Here is a 24,428-nt window from a genome sequence, read left to right as displayed (position 1 = left end):
TAGACAAATGTATGACATATGTACAAAGATTATGTAGCAACATGGCAGAACGGATATCAGTGCTAAGTAATAATCAGTTCTAACTGACCCTTTTCTAGAGGGTGATGGTTCAATCCTCAGCATACTAAGAACATATTTACAAATTATTTAAGACTTCTACCCAGTCGTGGTTGATAGGACGAGACCAAGCAACTCCTGTTGGTTAAATAAAGGGTCCCATTTGAAATTCCTTATCTATTCCCGTCTGGTATTACCAGATCAGGCTGTCTGAAGACAATGGCTTCCTGACCTAAAATTAGTATAGTACCAAACATTGATGTTATTGTTTTTTGCTTTTTGCCTTTCCCTTTGCAAAACATAATCATGTTCTGCAAACCAAAAAAAAAAAAAAAACAATTTTCCTCTACAAAACAAAAAACTAATCATCATGAATAATATTTGAAAATATGAAGAATTTGAAAAAGAAAACCTTTTCCAAAATTTCTAGATTTGGCATTAAATAACCCAAAAAACGGTTGGTATCTCTTAAAACAACCAAACCAAACCAAACATCATAAATAAATATTTGAAAATATAAAGAATTTGAAGAATAAAAACTTATACTAAAATATCTAAATTCGTCATTAAATAACCTGAAAGTGGTGGATATGTTATAAAGCTAAACCATGCACATTCCTGAGTTTGACAAAATGCCGTTCGGCCAAAATATTATGAGAGTAACGTTCAACATGGAAATCGTAATCTGAATGTTCTAAAGGATACATATGTAACTTGAGTTTAGAAAACGAGCCCATGCAAGATATCAGCCGTTAACATCTTGGATTTTTGAAGCGTTTAAGCACTAGTGCCATATACAATTAGTTTTACTGTTTTATGATGATAATCTCCAAGTGAATTGCTAAAAGTCCCTATTTCCATCTGCTGTTGTATCATGGGAAAACTGTGACGAAAATCTGTTAATTTTCGACTAGATTTATCCTCGGTCTATATGTGTAATTCAGACATATTAGTTTTTGAAAGCGAATCTTCTAAATAGTTTTATTAGGCTGTTAGTCAAAAAGGGAAAGGATCAAATTTGCTAGGAAAACATCATCCTATATCTCTGGGAAATGTTTTAGACGTATTAGTTTTGTTAAGAAAATTTTATGGAAAGTAGAAAGTGAACCTTGGGTTTACTTCTGGCAGCCGTGTAACTCTTGCTTCTCTTATTTTGTCCTTTAGTCCTCACATTCCATGAGCAAAGTTTCTCACAAATGGCGAAGAATTGTAGTTTTCTGGGTTGGAATCTATCTATATATTTATCCTTGGTTAGCATTTGACCATGAAATGATATTTTTATTTTATTTATCTATTTTTTTAGCTCCTTATATGAAGTGGCTTCATGCCTTATTTGGAGCGTTTTTCATGTAAACAAAAAAGGATTCATATGCTTAAAATAAAGCCTCTACTTAAAATGTGTATGATTATGTATATTTCTTATATATATATATATATATATATATATATATATATATATATATTAAAATAGAATACCTGTCTCGAGACAAGTAAAATGAATTCTCCAAACAGAATAGTTTTGTACAATTTTTATGCCCAACTACAAAGATTAAAATCAATATATGATGATACTAAACCTTATGTCTTGAATCTTTATTCCAATTTTGATCAAAATCCATTACAGGATTTTGATTCTAGAAAATGTCTAAAATTTAAGAGATCTTAAAAAATTGAAACTTGGAGAATCTTGCATCATTAGGATCATCTAATAAGTATGGATCAGGTTCAATGCAAATCTGAAATATTTGAATATTGAAATATGATGGGGAGGGATATTTATCTACAAACCCTTTAAAATAGTCTTAAGAAAATAAAAATTTGGGGATGCTTATTAATTAATGTTTTAATACCTATTAAAATTTCACACAAAAAAAATGGAGACTTCTGAATGTTCTCAAAGGCTTCCACTTCCTTTTACCTCTTAAATTAAACAAAATACAGCCCACATTTGGACCATTTGCACATTTTAGCCATGTTTCAAAATAACGAATGTAATGATTGGTTAATTGACATCTGAGTGGAACTATGTATAAATAGATCACTTCAACACTTATTGTTTCTGTGTTTTTTTTTTTTTAATCTATTTATTAGATTCATCAAATTTCTATGAAGAAACAAAATATTTGATCAACTCTTATCAGTATTTTTTCCTAAAATAATTTTCTTGTGTTTTTATAGTCATTTTTCTTCCTGTTTATTCATCATAGAACATTAGGCAAATGTTAAGGTTTGCGGCCAACGCAAAATGCGAAGAAAAAAAATCTATATAGGCATTGAAAATAGTTTTGTGTTGTTGTTTTCTTATATATTATTGAATGAGGAATCTTTTGGATTTAAAATCCATGTATTATTGCGCATGTAAACTTTAGGAAAGTATGCTTGAAATGTGACAACATTGTCTGAATAAGTAAAATTAAAACAAGATGGTAACTGAATTTTACCTGATGCTATGTGATTTTACTTATTCGCATAATGTTATCACATTTAAAACATGCTTTTCTAAAGTTTACATGCGCAATAGTGAATGGATTTTAAATCAAAGATTTCTCATTTAATAATATATATATATATAAACAAGAACATAAAACAATTTTTGGTAAATTTTTAGATTAGGTCCACCTCCACAATGTTCTTCTAAATGACGACTTTTATAGGTTTTCGACTATGCTGAATACGGAAATCGCATAGAAATATTGCAGAAATATGCAGTTATCGAGATATAAAAAGTTGTATTATACATTGTATTCTTTGGCGGCTATCTTTTTTATGCGCGTATGCGCCATAAACAAATCTACGCGCGTAACAAAGATGGCCGCCAAAGAATACAATGCATAAAATAACCATCTATATCTCGATAACTACTTATTTCTGCAAAATTTCAATGCTATATCCGTATTCAGCATAGTCGAAAACCTTTAGAAGTCGTAATTTAAAAGAAAATTGTGGAGGTGGACCTAATCTAAAAAACAAATACCCAATTTTTAATACGTGTACTGATTGTTTTATCCCCTGACCATGACCTTCAATGTCTGCCAAACATTAGATCACACTAATATCATGAATGTTTAAAAAAAATAGCAAATAGGTTTTTATGCTATCATAGATTGATCAAGATTAAGGATCAAAATAGGCCAGTACTAATTTTACTCATAACTAATAAATATTTAATAAAAGTGACCGTATGTGTCCAGCACACGTTAGTAATCACATATCCAAACTAATCTTGTGAGTAAAGCAACAGAGGATTACTCTTAATGATAACTGATAATAATAATAAAATAAAGAAACTGATGATAAAAAATAATAGAAAAAATTTCTTTCACTTTTAATTGACACAAAAAAAAAACACATATTCCTTTGTTAATATTTTTGTTATGAAAATAGGAATTAATTTACAGGCACACATGTCCTGTATTTGAGGATTCAGGAGATAAAGAGAAAATTAGTTTATTTTTTTAAGTAAAACTTGCATATTTGTTTTTTTTTTTTTTTGTTTTTGTTTTTTTTTGTTTTTTTTTAGTTGTTTCCATTTTTACAGTAAAATTTATCTTGTGCCTAAAAACACTAAGAAATCGATTGTTATTGATAAAAATAAGTTACTTACTACTCCTCCAAGCAATACCGAGTAACCTTGCTAGTCAGTAATACTTCTATCAATCATTTGGTGGGTTTGTTATAGCCAATAAAAATGGTTTCCAAATCCAAACTGCTTAAATCTGTAAACCATTTTCTAAATTAATATTTTAAAGAAGAGTTGTTGGATAACAAAAATCGTTTGGTTTTGTGTGGTTTTTCAAAAATAATATTTATAAAACAAATTCTTTTTTTTTAAATTTTGATAAAGAATAATTAATTGCGCTTTTGGCTTATGTGTTGTGTTGAAAATTAACCTCTTAGAATTTTGAATAACATTATTCAGAAATGTCCAATTTGTTTTGTACATGATTGTTGGCATTATTGAAATTTGTATCAGTCTTTAAATCAGTGTTATAATTTGAATATTATTATTAGATATATTTCTAGTAGATAAGCTGTATTTTTATTGTATGAATATTTTTACATTTTTCAGGCTACTGTTCTTATCTAAAGTGTTATTTTCACAACGTTTTGGTTGATGTAACTTCCAACATTTTTCAGGTGTATCTTATTGAACTCTTGAATATTTCTGTTGAGTTTGGAAATCTTCACGGAATTTCAAATGGAACCTTTTATTTAACCCGAAGGGGTAGTATGCTCTCGTTCTGTCAGCCATGACTGGATTAAAATCCTAAGTAATTCACAACTGTATTTTGAGTGTCACCCACGCATTGAGAATTGAACCTTCAACCACTAGAAGAGTGTAACTTAGAACTGAATTTTACCAAAAATCTTATCCACTATGCCATGGATCCTTGTGAATTCTATGCAGATTCCTAAATTTGACACAAAAAGTTCCAAGTTTGACAGAAAGATTCCTGAATTCAACAAGACCAGCCTGAAGAAGGTTGGAGATGAAATTGACTGAAACCTTGTGAAAATAACACTCAAGATGAGAACAGTAGTTCAAATAGTACAAATAATGAATCCTCATCTCAAAAATTCAAAAACATTTTCATATGGTTTTCATTATTAACTTTAGGGATTTTCTGTTACAAGCAGTTATTGTAAATACAAGGTTTTTTTTTTATTGTAAAATGTTTCTATGCTTAAATGAATGAGTTTATTAATCAGAAGTATTTTTCATCAATCAAAAAAAATTACATGTTTATATTAGTTTTGAGATGATTAAATGGAATTGGAAAAATTACAATTTTGAGTGGTGTCAAAATTTGTGCCTATTTTTCAATTTGCCTATTTTTCAGTGCCAAAAACGATTCTTTGTATTTTCTTTATTTGTTTTTTTCTTTTTGTTTTGTTTTGTTTTTAACTTACATTTTTGTAGATCATATTAATAATATAATAAATATTTATTAATTTTAAAATACCAATAAAACTAAAATATATAAATCATCCTCATAAGTCTATTTTTACATTTGCAAAATTATATGCCTATATTACATGGACTTTTATGCAAATCTGAAAAATGATCTATTGCTAAATATTTAGAAATTTAAAAGTATCAAATTCGGTAATTGTATCAGAATTGAGAATTTCAGACAGAATGGATAATTGTATTGCTATCAGCGAAAATATTGGAATTGTGCTATCGCTAGTATATATTTACCAATCAGAATTGGGTGAAATTTACATGTTTTTATCTACCAATCAGAATTGGGTGAAATTTATGTTTTTATCTACCAATCAGAATTGGGTGAAATTTATGTTTTTATCTACCAATCAGAATTGGGTGAAATTTACACGTTTTTATCTGCCAATCAGAATTGGGTGAAATGTACATGTTTTTATCTACCAATCAGAATTGGGTGAAATGTACATGTTTTTATCTACCGATCGGAATTGGGTGAAATGTACATGTTTTTATCTACCGATCGGAATTGGGTGAAATGTACATGTTTTTATCTACCGATCAGAATTGGGTGAAATGTACATGTTTTTATCTACCGATCAGAATTGGGTGAAATTTACATGTTTTTATCTACCAATCAGAATTGGGTGAAATTTACATGTTTTTTATCTACCAATCAGAATTGGGTGAAATTTATGTTTTTATCTATCACTCAGAATTGAGTGAAATTTTCATGTATCTATCTATTACCTATCTATAACATTCCATAAATTGGTAATACACATCAAAACGTTTCATAAATCCTACAATTGGATGAGATAGCAATTCAATCTTGCAACCTTATTGACACTTAGACACTGAATCTGTCACAAGCTTTGTAGGATACATTGTTACATTTCAATAACAAAATGTCTTTATACATATGTGCGGGTTTTTATGCGTACTCTCTTTTTTCCACTTCTGTTATAATCACTTTTCATACTCATCATTTTATCTAGAAGAAATAAGTGTGATCCAATCATTTGCTGGGAAGAGTTACTTGCTTTATCATGTGGTGGGTTTTTGAAACTGTTGTTACGTTCTGGGAATGGTAACCAGCTACTCTGGTGTTAGATATGATCAAACGATAGGCACATGAGCGATAGAAATATCAAAGATGAATCACTAGGGTTGACTTGATGGCAGCTACATCTGCTGGTGAGTATCGTCTCCATCTTTTAGGTCAGCGTCATAATGGGCAGCATTTTATCGTTGCTGATGGCAGAGACTGCTTACTGAAATAGAACACTTGTACAAAACAGCAAACGAACACATTTTTTTTTATATAAAAAATAGAATTATTACAACTTTACGATACTCATCTCTGGGAACAATTTCATTCTACTGATCTGGGTTTTCATCATGCACTCAGTGACCCTTGTTAAAATACACACTAACTGACATAATTGCTGTTGACATAGGGTCCTAAATCTGTAACATTCATGGCAACAAAATTATAAAATACGAATGATCATTTGAAATCTGATAAACAGAAGTTGTAAATGTAACAAATCTTTTATTGAGAGAAAAATGTTGAATGTTTTGTGTGTGTCGATTGTGGTCGTCTAACATTTCAAGTGAAAGTTTGTCGAATAGACAGGTGTATGTGTGTGCGTTATTAGCTGTGGTAATAGTTCATAAACTACTTGGTTGTTTGATCATGTAGATACTATGTATAAATGTGCATTATCAGCAGTAGAATTTGTGCTGTTAGTGTTTTTTTTATCAAGTAAGACCTGCTCATGCTGTTTGCTGTAGGTGGTTAACTTGCATGATAAAAATATAGCAGTAGCGTTGCTGTTGCATGTTTGTGTTTGCGTGGCAGATAAAGCAGGTATTATTTTCCCAACACGGTTTTTAGTGGAGACCCAAAGTAGGCAAATCTGTTCGCAAGAAAATGTTGTTGCTTTAACATGAAGGCAATAGCACATCGGTTAGTTGTTGGCTGCAATTTTGATATGACTGCTGAGTGTGGCTTGTCATGATTATTGTTATTTGTCAGTGCTGGAAGTTTGTAATGGTATTAGCATTATGACATGGGGTGGTAATTTCTGAGATCAACGCCATGTATATTTATTTGCAAAAATGTTACGTTTAACTCTGGCATGGAGGCTGACTGGCTGGCTGCCTCATTAGCTGCCGGTGACAATCTGATTAGCCATTAGTTTCTGTTGGCTTTTTATAGATGTGCACACAGAATGTTCAGGAATATTTTTGCTCTGTGTCTAACATATTGATTGGCTATTGTCTGTGTAGGCGTGTAAGTTGAGCATACATTATGTATTAGTAACGGTAACGTCTAATACAGCAATCTCTGTTGAAATATAAAAGTTAAAAATAATTAGTAGTTGGGATTATGGCAAGTATATATTGAAAAGTGTTATTTTTATTGTTTCTGAATTTTTGAGATGAGGATTGGTTATTCATATTATTTGGATTCTTCGGACTACTGTTCTCATCTTGAGTATGATTTTCACAATGTTTCCATCAATGTAATCTCTGATCTTCTTCAAGTGTATCTTGTTAAACTTTGAGAATCTTTCTGTTAAGTTCGGGAATTTACATAGAATTTCAAACGGTGCCAGCATGCTCTTGTTCCATCAGCCATGACTAGATAAAGGTCCTGAGTAATTTGCAATTGTATTTTCGGTCACTCACTGAGGATTCAATCTTCAGAAGAATGAATTTTTTCAAGTACTTTTACCATTGCACCACGGGACCTTGTTATTTCTATATTAATGCTTCTGTTACTGCCTACCTGTGTTAAATATTATGATATATCTTACAGATGGAACAGCTATAATAAATTATATAAAATTTATGTACCATACTTTGGAGTAATTGCGCCAACTGGCTAAAAATGCTCTTTTGGCAACCACACATATAAAGAGCACTTTTTTTTAGTTGGCTCGATTACCCCCGGATTTAGCACAATTACCTCAAAGTACAGTAATTTTTTACAGCTGTTCTTGGGGGGGGGGCAAATTAGGAACCCAAAGGAGAATTATTCAACGCAATTTTTTAAAATTGTAAATTAGACATCAAATCTCTTTGGGTAAATTTCAATCAACTTTTTTTTGAAATTTTGCACAAACATTAGTCATGGTGAAAGTAAATTTTTCACTAGTGGAGGGGGACCCTGCATACTCAGTTTGTTTTTATTATTAAACATCTACTTGATAATTTTTTTGTAAATTTTGGTGTACGCAAATATTTTCAACAGAAAGTAAATATTTCATGAAGTATTCTGTCAATTTATTTAGAAGTGCAATATTTCATATGAGTGTAACCATGAAAAAACGCCAAAAATTTTTAGATTTTTTTTTTAAGATTAAACTTTTTTTTCATTAAGCTAAATATGGCCTTTGCAGAAAATATTTGAGATGAGGAATTACAATTGTCATTATTTACTGCGAGACTATTTTCATGAATGAGTTTTTTGTCAATGTTATTTGCAATAAATATTTCATTTATTTCATATTTTCGTGTGTGCCCCTCCCCTTGTAAAATTTTTTCAGCCTGAAGATGGGGTTGCTGCAGGTGCCGATGGTGCAGCCCAGGCAGGGATGAATTCACTGGCTAGGCCACTGATACCTGGAGCTGAGGACATGATGAGCGAGATGCAGCGGAAATTAGCTGCCCGACGTGCCAAGACTGAAAACTCCTCACAGGTAACGATCCTCCTTCCACTATCCATTTTCTTTTTAGTTTCTCTTTTCTGCCGAGAAGGTTATGCTTTACACCATGTATTTTTGTCTAGCTCTAAATCATCAACTTTTTGAATAAGAACTGTGCATTGAATTTTCATGGTTTATTTGCAGTGGGTTTTTTTTTTTTTTTTTTTTTTGTGGAAATCATTCCAGACAAGGTGTGAAGCCATTTGATGTAAGGAGCTAACAAGAATGAAAGAATGATTAGCATAGAGACAGGAGATGCCTATTGACCTTGGATTTGAAAAGACCAAAGTTGTAGGTAGGAGGAAACTGTCAGCATAGAGGGATTTCCACAACCTTGCAGTTCTTGGAAAGAAGCTATTTGAATATTTGAATAAGAAGCTGTATTACAATGAAGTATCAGAACAGCGAATTGTTGGAGACCACTTGACCAGCTATTCAAATGAGCTGGAACAAAGGAAGCTGAGGATAGATCAGACAATCCTGAAGAACATGTTATAATAGTATTTATAGAAAAGACTGAGACTAGCAACATCACGTCTGTGAGAGAGAGGTTGCAGAGAAGAAGAAAAGGTGGGACCAATCAAATTACAGATATATTTCTGCACTTTATCAAAAACTCTCAGATGGGACAGATTTACAGCCCAAATATGACAACAATACTCCCTGCAAGATCAACTAGTAGATTTGTAGAAATAGAGAACAGCCTCTTGTGTGAGAAAATGTTTAGAGCTATGGAACTGATTTTAAAAGAAGCAGAAAGAGCAATGGATCCAATATATGAACTCCAAGAAAGTTTTGATGAGAAAGAAAAATGAAGTTTTAGAATCGATTTCTCATCAGGAACAGAGCCCTCCATAGGAATCTCTGGAAGAAAAAGGACACACCTACAATTAAAAGATAGGAGTTGAGTCTTAACAGTATTAAATGAAACAAGCCATTTCTTACCCCAATCCATAACTGAGTCCAGGTTAACTTCTAGATCAGCAGCATATTTTAACTGATCTGAGGGAGATGGACAGGGCCCAATACCAGAATGGAGAGTGTGTTGAGCATAAGAAGTCTCCATTAAATCATTGCATGTCGTTTGAATCGTATTTATGCCTGCATATGAGGATGTTGATAAAAACTTAAAAAAAAAAATGGGGGGCTGTTTTAACTTTTCATTGAAAAATTCATGAATTTTGTTTTTCTCTTGTTTTTAACTTTTCTGTTTTTGACACTTATAGCTTACAATAACCTGAAACCTCTCATTACTGTTGTGACCCAATGATCACTTTCATGATTGTGCTACAATAAAACAACAAAAGACAAATAGTTTATATAAATTGAGCTGTGTGTGTGTGTGTGTGTGTGTGTGTGTGATACCGTCACGTAGCATAAAAAAAGGAACCTCAAATATTATCCATGAAGTTATCTGGTCAAGTTGGTTTCCTGCAGTTTTCTTCTCAGCCTAATCTACCCTCGTCTGGCCTTGACTCCAATCTCACCGATCTCTCTTAAGATTTTCAAGCTTCCAATTGTCTGGAAACTATCATTAACTGTTGCAAACCCAAGCAAGACTGTCTGTAAACTGTGCCTAACTCTCATAAAACTGTTGCAAAATTCACTGCGACTTCTACAACTATCAGTAAACTATGGATTGATCTCTATATTCGGTCCTTTGTCCCAATCACCTGCCACACCTTGATTAACGATCCTATTTCAGCTTTCTTTTGTGTACCTTGGTGAACAACTTTCTCTTCAATGTCTTTCTACTAACGTCACTTCCTATAATCTTTGTTTTGCTTATCAACTTATTTTTTCTTTTTTTTAATCAACCCATTTTTGGAGCTGGGTTTAAACATTTAAAAAAAGCAACATTTCCAATGCAGTTATAATAAACAACTTTTATTGTAAAGCTAATTAGAGTTAAAAAAATGTTTGTCCTGAATTCTTATATATACTAGCAAAAGTACCCGTCGTTGACTGGGTTCAGAAACAGCGTACAGAAAATGGACTATGATTTATGAAAGTATGATAGGTTATGAAAAGGAAGGGTTGTAATGAGATAGCTTCGAATTTGGGGGTATCAAAACCAAAGCAAAATATGATGAAAGTAAAATAAAATAGATAAACCCCATAATTTATTATACCATACCTGTTCACACTGAAACACTTATCACAATATTCTGTGGATCTATATTAAAAAACCTTGTTAAACTTTGTGACATATTTCCATTCTATGGAAGTCATGCGCGAACGAACACCCCATAATTTTATTATACCATATTTCTTCAAACTGAAACAATTATCAAAGTATACTTATGCAGATAGATATGAAAAGTCTTTATTAAAGTTTGTGCCTATTTCCATTCTATGGAGGCCAAGCGCGAACGCAGACCCCACAATTTTATTATACCATCCCTATCTAAGTTAAAACATACTTATCAAAGTATTCTTATATACATCTATATCAAAAACACTTGTAAACGTTTTTTTTTTAAATTTTTAAATGTTTTATTTCCATACTTTGTGGACCAGGCGCGTACACAGACCCACAATTTTAAAGAATCATCATTATAACAGATCAAACATACCCATTCCTCTGTCTCGATACATCTATCATTATATGTGATCAGTTTTTTAAAATAGTCAACCATATAGGAGCCTATTCGTGACCAGACATACACACAGACATTCAGCTTTATATTATATTTTATATATATATATATATATATATATATATATATATATAATGCTGGAAAAGCTTTGACGCATGTACCAGAACAAAAAGATCATATCCCAAAAATCACATAAATCAATCAAGTAATTTTATTTTTAAATAAGAAAATCATTTTTAATTGATTTTAAATGATTAATGGGAAATCATAGGCATAACAAGACATTTGAATTATTGTGGAATTATCTGCCATTGTTTTTTCAAGATGGTGATATGAGACAGTCCCTTTTTGGTTACTGATAAAATTTGATTTTATTAGTTAAAAATGAAACTACTTGATCAATTTATGTGATTTTTGGAATATAGCATTTTTAATCTGTCCTGAGTACACATATCACACATTTTTTTGTTTTATGCTTTTTAATATGGGGGGATTCTGGACAAGAACAGAATGTTCATATTCTTTACTCAATGCTATCATCTATTTATTTATTATCAAGGTGACCTAAAGTGGTTAGCAAAAGTTTGTTCATTATGCCAAATTTGAACAAATGACGCAGGTGGTAGAAAAAAAATCACTACCACCAAGCAATGATGATGATGAAGAAAAAGGAAGAAGTTATCATCTTTGAATTGTTAAGTTGATCAGAAAGTGAGAAGAAATCGTGCCAATTATGATGGAGCAAAACTCTGCACAGTGTAGCGAGAGAGAAAGTTTTGTGCTAAGAATTTTTCCTGCTAAACGGTTTAGCAATGCAAGAATCTTTATTTTCACTGCCAAATCCTAATCATCTCAAAAAATAGAACCTTTTTTTGTTGGTTGTTTGCGTCTTCCTTTTTACTCATGATTGTTCTACCTAATCATGTTCTAATATATAAAGAAAAGCGAATTGGATTCTCAAAGTTAAACTTAAATAGCATTTCATCTAACAAATCGATATTTGATTCTAGGTAGCCAGTCATTTGCATAACTCTCCAGTTTGTTTTTACATAAAAAAAAAGAAATTCCAGGTATTCTTACTACAGCCAACAAAACAAAAGAGGAGTGAAAAATATAAAACAGATAAAAAAAATACCAAAGGCAAAATAAGTTAACTCTTCTATTTATCTGGATAAGTTGGTGTTTTAACTTATTTTAACACATTTTTTGACTTTAAAACAAAAGTAGTGTCAAGTTTGTTGAGTTTGAATGGAAAAATAAATGGCCGTATCTTTACAGCTATGTCAAGCCTCGTTAATCGTTCAAAATCGAAAATTAAACAAAATGCTGGTAGAAAAATATCCAATAAATGTGACCAATCATATGAAAAATGTAATGTTCTACCAGTATTTTATCTAATTTTCGATTTTGAGCGATTACCAACGATTCAAATGTCTGTAAGGAAACCATTTTTTTCCATTCTAACTCAACGAATTTGACACTGAAGCTTTAAAATAACTGAAAGCGCAAAAAATTATTTAGGTAGATAGAATAGTAACTTGTCTTGCCTTTGGTAACATTTATTTGATGTATATGTTTTTCACCCATTTTTATTTCGTTGATAATCATAAAAAATGCCCAAAATTGTAATCAGTTTTATTGATTACATATTTTATCCAGTTTATAATTCTTTTAGTAGCATATCCTGCATGAGATTTGCCATTTTCTACAATCATTCAAAATGTTATTTAAAATCAGATTGGTTATGTGATTGCTCGGTCATTATTCTGCTTCTTGGCCAAGCATTCTGACCTTATAAACTTCAGTCTTGAATTGATGGCACATGCCATCCAATTTTATGTTCTCAAAAGCTCTATGAAGATTTCTAGCGTACACGAAAATTCATCAATGTGGTTGACTGTTTTACGCCCATGAAAACAAGATTGAAACATGATGTGAAATTCAGTTTATTATCTACAAATTTATCATTTGTGCCACACAATCTGAATCCTGCACACTTCTCGAAGGTCTTGCTTGGCTGTATTTTGATTGTGGTTGGATTCAAGTTGGCTTATGGTCCTGAATATGACCTTAAACTATATTCGATGGTGAGGCTCCAGCTTGCAGGCTTTGGGGAGTGTGGAGCCACCCTTTAATTGCCATTTCTCCCAGGTCCACTCTGACCTAGAGTGGTAGTACCTGTTAGGGTCCCAACTATGGGTTAAATAGAAATTGACTTGAAAAAACAAATATATTTTATTAAAAAAAATTGTTCTTCAAAATCACTGGATTCGGCATTAAATAACCTGAAAAGTGTTGATATGCCATAAAACAAAAACAACCAATCAAGTTAGCTTATGAATAGCTTTTTGATGCAAAAACTTGTTTCAGTTGACAAGACCAGATTCAGTATTAAAGAGTAAAAAAGTGGACGCCATTGATATTCAGATACAATTACCTAATACAGTTAATTTTTCATGATTTTGCCAAAACCAAGCATTGAAATTGACAAGAAGGAAGAGGTTAGCACCATTCGGAGTTCTTTGTAGAATGACGGAATAGTTCCTTAATTTCTGCTAAGAGTTGAGGCATAAACCGAAATAAGTCATTAAAAGGTTGCAGCACAATAGAAATCTGAGATGCATAACCTGTCACTAAAGTTGCATGTCTGTTTGATTAATTCTATGCGGATAGAATGACCTACTTCACTTAAATGTCTTTTAATTATGAAACTATCTAGAAAAACTCAATCTCTGCCTCTGTCACTTGATCCCCACTGCTGAAATGGATTTTCACCATTGCTGCACAAAAAAATAACTCTAGTGTTACTAGATCCAGTTGTCTGACGATATCGGTTTCCTTATCTAAAATGCACTAAACATTGATGTCATTGTTTTTTGTCCTTTCACTTTGCAAAACTCAATCATGTTCTGCAAAGTAAAAAACAAAACAATTTTCCTTTACAAAACAACCAAACTAAACACTGAATAAATATTTGAAGATATAGACAAATTGAAGCATAAAAACTTTTTCCAAAGTTACTTGGGTTCATCAGTAAATAATTAAAAAAAGGATTGATATGCCATAAAGCAAAATAACTAAATCAAACAATGATATTAGTTCACTGCTCAGAATTTTTTGATTCTTCATGACCAAGGAATGTTTCTGTGTTCCAGGTGGCTATCATTAGCTTGTTTTGTTTTTTTTTTGTTTTTTTTTCTTTGTGATGTTTAATTTTGATTTTGCTAGTGTGACCAGTTGCCAACTGTACTTTGCTGACCAGCTTAAAAGTTGAACAAGCATTTGGTTAGATCTTTTTTCTAGACCTTTCCCAGATTTCTAGGTGAGCAATATTACACTAGAAAGGATTGTTCAGTCACTCATAATCTTACATGTTGTTGTCCAATAAACAATACAATGACACTAACTAGGCCATGAATCTCACCATATGTAAAATAATGACTATGCTAACAACCTGCCATATCTGCACACATCAGTTCTTTATAGATGTGTGACTTGTAGAGATATCTGTACATCCAGATGGTCATTTTATGTGCTTCTAAGATTTACATAATTCTCTCTTTCTCCACTGTCTGATATTACTAAGATAACTGAAAAACCATAGTTTTTCAGTTATCTTACCTGGGTAAGTTTTATATCAGTTTCCATTTTATAGAAAAGATGATCTCACAAGATCTATGGATACATCACACTGAGTAGTGTAGCCCTGTATATTTTGATACCATATATGATTTTTAAAAATGCATTAAGTTTCTACTTAGAATAAGTTTTTGTATCCCCACTGTATAAACTTAAGATAGATTTCTCCCTCGTGTAAAATTTGCTGTGATGTCACCACATGGCACATTACTGAATTATATAATTAATGTGCCAACAAAACTGCCAATTAAAAATAATTTAAAAGATTAAAATTATATACTATTGAAAAAGAGAAGCAGGGAAGCTGGTCCAGTTTAGCTTAAAAAGTCCAGCTTGGAATTCCACCAAGAGTCATAGCAGATGACTGTAATATACACTGGGCAATGCTTTTCTTTTTTTTTTTAAATGAAGATTTTTCCATAAACAAATGATCTTTCCATTTTTATTTGTTTTATATGCTGACTCTGATCTCTAAGTAATTTCAAGAAGAAAAGTCCTTTTTCTGCTAACAATTGATTTTTTTTCTGTTCTTATTGGATGGGATAAATAATTCAAGAAGAATCTCATTTTGTTATTAACTAAATCAACTTAGAATGATTCATGTGTAACTTCATTTTCAGATTAGTTTTTATGGATTAAAAAAATCTGATAAAATTGATATCAGCCAAAAAGATTGTCCAACTCCTTGGAAGAGGCATTGTGATACTATCGATATCCTCCCCCAAAAAGTGTCAGAAACTAAAAAAAAAAAAAAAAGAGGGAGAGAAACTAAAACAAAAAGAGGAAATAAGCAGAACAAAGGGTATAGGAAGTGAGGGTTGTGTAAAGTGTCGGATATTTGGAAACACACTCGTTGTCTGTTTAAGTAGTCCACTCTCTACTTCTACGGGAGTGTGATGCCAAGACCACTCCATTCTTGTAACTGGGCATCTTGAGTTCGATTCCACACCCTCCCTCTTCCAGGGCCAAAAGATACTCGCGTTGTGGTCCAATGTTTCGAGGCTCTGGAGTAGTCGTGTGATGTGCCCCATGTCTGTGGGGATATTTTCCTGGGTGGTCGCATCACCCTTTTGCTACGACGCACCGGTTAGTCTTCGTCAACCTCCATCATCTCGGAGGGAAACTGTGTCATCCACCTTCATCTGTTCTGGCAGAATGTCGAATGTTTCAGGCTGGTGTTGATCTCTACACATGGGGGGGGGGCATTGTCCCGGTACTTCGGGCTCTGTTAGGTTGTCTATGGTATCCAACATTCCTGGTAGCTCCTCAGGTATCGAGTGACAAGGGGTATCTACCACAGGGTTTATTCTTCGGAGGAATCTGCGATTGCAATGGGTTACCTGGTTACTCCCATCAATGCGTACATTATACTGCCGGTTACCCAGTGTTTCCACCACCCTTCCCGTCTTTGCCTATTGACGCGGGTGTGGACCAACTTGGTTTTGAACCTGCACCGTTTCCCCGATTTTCAGTTCCTGAAGTGGGTGACATTTTAAATTGTATTCCCTTTCATTCTGTAAGTGTCTTTTTGCCATCGCTGTTTCCTTATGATAACTGATTTCTCTCCAGCATTTATGGATTCGATATCGGTCCTGGAGCACTGGGAGATGGTCCTTTATCACACGACCATAGAGCATCATCACTGGAGACATATGTAGGTCTTGTACCAGGGTGTTGCGATGAGTCAGTAGGGACCTAGCTGCCCGGTCATGACATAGGCGACTGCAACTGTCTGTACTATCAATAAGGATTCTTTTAGCTGTTTCAACGGCCAATTCTGCTCTCCCATTGCTTTGAGGGTAATATGCCAATGATGTTTATTTTCCTTATGCCCCAATGTTGTGTGTAGCAGGTTTCCTATATTGCCGACGTCATGTAAAGTGTCAGCAAGACAATGTATATTTGAAAACACACTCGTTGCCGGGAATGAGGGTAACTTTCCGTGATGGTTTACCCATGCACACAAAGCCCAGCTGAATATGTCGAGTTGTTTTCTCTAGTGAGTTCATTTTGTATTTTTATACTTGGGTGCCTCTGTGTTCGCCTCTTGACAGTCATCAATGTGAGAAATTACACGGCCAGAATAGAAAATGGAAGAGATGAAGACCATGAAAACAGCATTGGGAGGAGGGGGGGGCGATTGTTGCTAAGAGAAATATATTCTCACAGCATGAATCCTTAAATCTTTATCTATAAAAAATATTCTCCAGCAAAAATGAAATGAGAATGTTATATTGGATGCATAATGTGAATTTTAAAGATCTGCTTAGATCTGATGACTTCAGAGGAATATTAAAACACTGGAGTTTGGTAGTTTCTTCTATTTGGTTCATTTGTTTATTTATGTCGTATCAGCAATAAAATTATCAATAAAATCCTAACTTTTTTAAATGAATACAAAAACGAGTATCTATTCCTAGTAAAGCAGTACACTACAAAAATATTTATAGCTCTAATATTGCACTATTGAGCTATCTAAAAGAACTTGTGTTATTTGCTTATATTTTTGAATACTATTCCAATTAGTAAAAAAATATATTTAGAAACGTGTGTGAGAGGCATAATCACGTTGACACACCAGTTCTCATCATATCACCAAAGTTAAGCAATGTTGAGCCTGGCCAGTACCAGGTGGAGATCATTTGGGAATTCTAGGTGCTGTATGTGCTCTCTGCTTATCTTGACATTGTTTCCAGTCGTTCTGAACCTTCATTTGCCACTGGTATTTAACAACGCCGATTCAGGAGAGATGTGGTTGGAGATTGTGCAATTCCTGCCACAAAAATTCCATGTGCGGACACCCTTATAGTGGATATCTATAGTCTGTCAAGACTGAAGGAAGCTACCATATATATGAGGGGAGTTAAAATAATGCAAATCATGATTTGCAAACATTTATTGTTCATAAAACAAGGAATACAAAATAAAGTGAATTACTTCCTTATTCCAAAGAGTTTAAAAAATTTGGCTTTTTTTCTTCAGAGGGAAAAAGGTTAGCAAAGAAATTTTATATTACATTGCTGACTAGTACAAAAGTAGAAAGCTTATATAGAAACATACTCTTCTCATATATCAATAATCTATCTCAAATATTGAGCATTTTTATCAAAATCGGTTTAATATATAATTATCAATATTTGTATTTCCTTTTTAAATTTAAAATACTCAATTATCTTTTTAAGTACTCACACACACACACACACACACACATTTCCACACACCCACACTGAGCCAAGCAATTGTAATATATGAATTCTCTTGTCCATTCAAAGAATGTCTTCCTAATCAATCTACAAATTCATATAATACTTATATTGGTCATATGATGACAACCCTCTCGAGACGTATTGCATATCACTTATGAGAAAACCTTGTCATTCAATGCCATATTACCTCTTAATCTAACATTAAATTTAAGTACCAAAATAACTGTACCCAAACATTAAAATTACTAGAAGCAATCTTAAAAAAAAATACAGCCCAACATTAACAAAATAGCATTTATTACATATATTAAAATCTTAAACACATTTAACAATTTTTATATATATATATATATTGTATAAAATTTTGTTGAAATTCAGAGACTCAAATTTTTTATTTTATATAACTCTTGTTTATTTCATCTTGGATCTCTTCATTACAGCCATTTCGTTAATGGGATGACAATTTTATGTTTTATGTTTTCATAAAAAATTTTCTTTCTCATCAACTCGTCAGATGTGATTTCCATATATATATATATATAAATAAAAAAAATAGACTTTACCACACTCCTTCCTTCCCCTCCCTTACAAACAACTTAGTCAAACTAGAAATAAATAAAATTAAACAAATAAATAAAAATCAAAATAAAAATAAATAAATTATTTATTTAAAAGCAACTGAAAAAAACTCTTTAATGACAAAAAAATTACTCTTGATGACGATCATGGATCAAAAGCACTCAAGAAAAAAATGGCTGATACAAAATCTGTGTTACATATTACACAATTTACCACCTAAAACCAAAAGAAATGCTCATCACATCAAGAAAATTAACAGAAAAATCAAGAAAAAAGAAAATTCTCTTGTCTTTAACCAAACTTGCACTGAAAATAACTTGCTGCTAATATATATATATATATATATAAATAAAATATTTTATATCTGTGGACATTAGTGTTTGATGTTTTTGTAATCACCAGTCTAAGAAGTGATAATTACTGCTGGTTGGAAGATTCAAACCCAGTCACAAAGCCATCCTTTACTTTGTAGGCTAGCGTCTTACCTCAAGACTGCCGGCAATTAACAGAATTGAAGGAAATTAAGTGCCTATAAATACCAGGTCGGCAAGCATTCAGAGTGAACACAGTATTAATGATCAAAATATTTTTTCTAAAGTTGACCGCTTTTTTTTTTTTTTTTTTTTTTAATTTCTTAAAGGAGCTTTATAACGATAATATTTTAAAAATAAATATTAAGTTATTTTCAAACCTACAGACACTAGTGTTTCATGCTTTTGCAATCATCTATGTAGGGAGTGATAATTACTGCTGGTCAGGAGATTCGTCAAGCATGACTTTGTGACTGGTAGTAATTATCATTTTCTATGCTGATGATTGCACAAGTATGAAACACTAGTCTATGTAGGTATAAAACATTTGTTTTAAAAATATGTTTATATCTGTATAAAACATGACTGCTCAGGTTGTCCCACATTGTGAAGCTAGTCCTGGAGACGGAATATATGATTCTATTGCCTAGAAAAAACAAATAATCATCATCATCAGTGTAATGTCAAAAATGTCTTTGCACTAATATTTATATTTATATAAAATAATTTTAGAATTAGTGAAGTTGAAAAGAAAGAAGGCGTTTAAATTTGAAACATTTAAGAATAGAAAAAAAAAAACGAATGCAACGTTGAGCCTGGTCAGTACCAGATGGGTGATCATTTAGGAAGGCTAGGCACTGTATGTACCTTCTGGAAAATTTGGGAGTGGGGCCAGCACCCTCACCTCGAAAAAAGAACCCCTTGCTACAAAAGCATCTACAAAGTTGTGGATGGCCTATGCCCCTCCAGGGGTTTGAGGTTATGGATGGATGGATTTCTTTCTCTTTTCCTTTTTCTCTTTTCTCTTTCCTTTTTCTCTTTCCTTTTTCTCTTTCTCTATTTTTTTCTTTTTGTGTATTCTTTTTTTCCTTTTTTGTCTTTTCTTTTATCTTTTGTGCCTTGTTTTTTTTTCTCTTTTTCCTTGCCCCTCCTCCATTGTTTTTTGTCTCTACTCTCCTTACTTCCTCTTCTCTACAAATCCCCCACCCCACTTGCTCCTCCTTGGCCGAAGTTCAGCTAAATTTCTTCTCCTGTCCAATAAAATCTGAAAAGCAATTCTGCTGCTGAATCTGACAATGGAGGAAAGGGGAAAATATTGATCTGAATGTCCAATATTCGGATCTTTCCAGTCTGTTGTCTGCCAGTCCAGCCGGTTCTGCCGTTGTCTGTACACAATTCCATCTTGCTTGTTCAGACAAGAACTTTGTATAAAATGACATTGCCAGCAAACGACACTCTATCATCTCTTGCATCTCAAGAAATTTATCATCCCAAAGAAATTGTTGGACAAAAGACTTTCTGTACAAAACTGATGCTGTTCTGGATATTTTTTTTATCATTATTTTTATTTGAATATGATGAATCAAAATATAAGAGACTTGTTGCAACTCCATGTTCTCTATCTCTATAACACTAAACCTCTGAGGATCTTGCTTGTTCCATACACACTGGATGATGTCCTCCATTAAACTAGACAGATTAGAAATAACATCCTTTATGATATCGTGTCCATATATCTATTATACTACTAAAACACTGGATCTTGTTTGTTGCTGTGCACACTGAATGATATCACAAAGGGATGACATCATCCACTTAAACAGTTGGAATACAATGGACAAATACAATAACTCAGCTTGAAGACAATAGAAAAAGTCCTTTATGACATTTTAAGTCTTGAAATAATAGAAAACATTAAAGCAGAACACAGGTGACCATTTGTGACATCATTTGGTGTGCACAGAGACAAACAAGTTACAAATAAACAAGATCCAGGTGTAAATGGTTCACCTAGTGTGTGCATATATGTGGTGTGTGTGTGTGTGTGTGTATGTATATATATATATATATATATATACACACACACACACATACATGTAACTCTTGTAAGAGCAATGCAACTAATAGCTATATCAGACATACCACTAAATTATCGCCTTACCTGCAATAATGTTGAATCTAGTGCCATATTCCAACATTTACATAAAATACATCATCACCCCCCCCCTTCGAATTTCAGAGAAATTTTAATCAGCAACACAAAAAATATTACACTACGAAACAACTGTTAAGAAGCTAAAAATCCTTGAAGCTATTTATATAAAAACGCAAAACCTACCCTTAATCAGGTCGCAATCCAAAATAGTACCAACACACTTAAATGCCTCCGATAACACCCCCCCACACACACACCCAACCTGTTTCTGCCACTGACCCTAGAACTGACATGCTCTCCCATTCCCCAACTCCTCCACCACTGCCAGCAGACCCACTAACTCTCACTCGTACCTTCACTTGCAATCCAGCTACTATTTAAATAAATCTACCCATAATTCCCACCGAGCCTCTCACACAAATTCCTGAAGATGTGTAGATGATTATACAAGAAGAAAAAATGTTTGGACCATACATTCATACCTTCAACATATATACAAACAAGATAATATGAAAATTTGAAAAATATTTAAAAAAAATGTATTATAAAACAAAAGCTTTCTGTTGTCTTTAACAATTTTTGTTTATATATATATATATATATATATATATATATATATATATACTAGCAAAAGTACCCATCGTTGACTGGGTTCAAAAACAGCCTACAGAAAATGGGCTCTGATTTATGAAAGTATGATAGGTTATGAAAAGGTTATGAGAGAGATAGCTTCGAATTTGGGAGTATCAAAACCAAAGCAAAATATGATGAAAGTAAAAATAAAATAGATAAACCCCATAATTTATTATACCATACCTATTCACACTGAAACACTTATCACAATATTCTGTGGATCTATATTAAAAAACCTTGTTAAACTTTGTGACATATTTACATTCTATGGAGGTCAGGTGCAAACGCAGACCCCACAATTTTATTATACCATCCCTATTTAAGTTAAAACATACTTATCAAAGTATTATTATGTACATCTATACACTTGTATAGATGTATCTATACACTATTACACTTGTAAACGTTTTTTCTTAATTTTTAAATTTTTTATTTCCATACTTTGTGGACCAGACGCATACGCAGACCCCACAATTTTAATGAATCATCATTATACCAGATAAAACATACCCATTCTTGTGTCTCGATACATCTATCATTATATGTGATCAGTTTTCTATAATAGTCAACCATATAGGAGCCTATTTGTGATCAGACACACACACAGACGTTCAGCTTTATATTATATATATATATATATATATATATGTGTGTGTGTGTAATTAATTTCCATGTTTCATCCTCATAAGAATTTGTCAGGCTAAAATGCAGGCGTTTTAAATATGCATATGATGTTAAATTTACTAGCTAACCAATCAGATTCTTTGGATGTCAGGTGGCATGATGTAACCCTCACTTGAAACCACACCAAAAACCATAACTGTGGCCGGAAACTGTTTTCATCACTCTGTGCACGTCTCTGTTATTTGTGATAATTCAGCAATGCATTTTGAGGGTGCTGGCAATGGTCCTGTTGTCATAACTTGGATCAGTAGAGAGCATGAGTTGTACAACAGCGCATCTCTGATCTCGCTCATTGAACACCGTGTCACTTTCAGACATCACTCTTAGGATTTATGTACAACTGACCAACTAGTAAATGGTCTGCAACAAAAAAATAAGACTGGTTTTCATCAAACGGAAATGGAATCATGTCGTCTTTTCTAGCGCGACAATTTTATCGTTCCACCCTGTATTTACAAAAATATTTTTAAAACGGCTTGTGGGTTTATATTTAACTCTGAAAATCCGATTTAGTTAAAATCAAGAAGTAAAGAATGATTATTAGAATGCAAGTTAAGGTAATTACAAATTACAAACAATGGAATATGCAGAATAAATTAGAGTACAATATGTACATGAAGTTTCTGAAAGCTATTGATCTATCTTATAGCATTTCACACGGATATATTTATGAAGTTCCAAAAGTGTAAAAAGAAATTGTAAAATCAATGAAAATAATTTCACTGTTATTAAACTATTTTAGAAAGACTGTCTAGTAGGGTCTTGGGCTTCAAAATGACAATGTTGTAGTCAGCTGGGAAGCAGATCTATGGTATTTTGTTCCACAGACGGGTAGTTCTAGGAAAGAAACTTTGTTTATGGAAGTTTTGTTTAGTTTTAGAAGGGAAAAATGAAAAATATTGACAGTTGCTACAAAGTTATTTCCAGTGAAGTGATTTTTTGTTGATATCTGAGCACTGATGATGGCTTAACTAAGGAAAATAGAGACACATCTATGGTAAACTTATATATGTTTTAGTACAAGCCGAAACGATTGTTTGCTCTAGTGAACAATAATTTTTGGAGGAATATGAGTTTTTATTCTCTGTATTAAAAGTGATTAAAAAATGATAAAGTATTTATAGCTCTAGTTCTGCACTATTGCTATTAATGGAACTTTGTTTTAAAAACAATTTTCTATTTTAAACAGAAATTTGTATCTAAAAGAAAGGACTTTAAGATTTTATAAATTAGAATTTACAACATTCGAAACAAGGGATACAGATTAAAAATTATGATTTCCTTATTCCATGGAGTTTCAATAAATGGCTCTTATCCTCAGAGGAAAAACAGTTAACAAAATGACATTTATATAGACTAGCTACAATTTTGCTGGTTAGCTCATAATTTGAAAACTTCAATGTGTGAGAGAAGTAATGTTTTAAATATGTAGAAATATATATATATGGGGGGGGGGAGTTCAAATAAGATAGATTCTTTAAGAGGAGACTTATCAGGATAATGATAATGAAAGACTCTTCTCTAGTTATAACCCATAACTCCGTGTGATTATAAAAGCATCTACTTTCAATCACTTCTCCTGTATTCTTCCTGATGGTATAGATGCACATATATATTGAACACATACCTCTTACCCCAATGCAAATGCAGTATCCATCTATCTCCATTTTATAATATCAGCAATCTTCCTACTCTATCGCATAAATCACAGTAGTTCTTCTTACTCTCTTCCACCCCATTATTTCGCTCCTAATGTAGTTATCGCTAGACATTGCATCTCTAATATGTTACCAAACATTCTCTCTTCTGATGAGAAGCAGTAGGCTTTGAAATACTTAGGTATAAAGAATTTACTTATCCTACGCCTTTAACATTTATACTGAATAAGTGAATACATCTGTAT

The 24,428-nt window shown here is 32.5% G+C and overlaps 1 protein-coding gene across 11 annotated transcripts in view; it reads left to right on the top strand.

The window, feature by feature from the left end:
• The window catches only part of LOC145260601 (uncharacterized), a 494,792-nt gene that overhangs the window by 449,483 nt on the left and 20,881 nt on the right, over positions 1–24,428 (top strand). For all 11 annotated transcript variants that reach the window (XM_080118887.1, XM_080118889.1, XM_080118891.1 and 8 more), the window contains one exon: positions 8,560–8,712. In XM_080118887.1, coding sequence (XP_079975013.1) covers positions 8,560–8,712 — 153 coding nt within the window. The remainder of the gene's footprint in view (positions 1–8,559; positions 8,713–24,428) is intronic.

Source organism: Euprymna scolopes, chromosome 36, assembly GCF_053919585.1.
Source record: "Euprymna scolopes isolate OS-2025 chromosome 36, ASM5391958v1, whole genome shotgun sequence".
Taxonomy (NCBI): domain Eukaryota; kingdom Metazoa; phylum Mollusca; class Cephalopoda; order Sepiida; family Sepiolidae; genus Euprymna; species Euprymna scolopes.
This window is presented reverse-complemented; position numbering and strand designations above follow the sequence as displayed.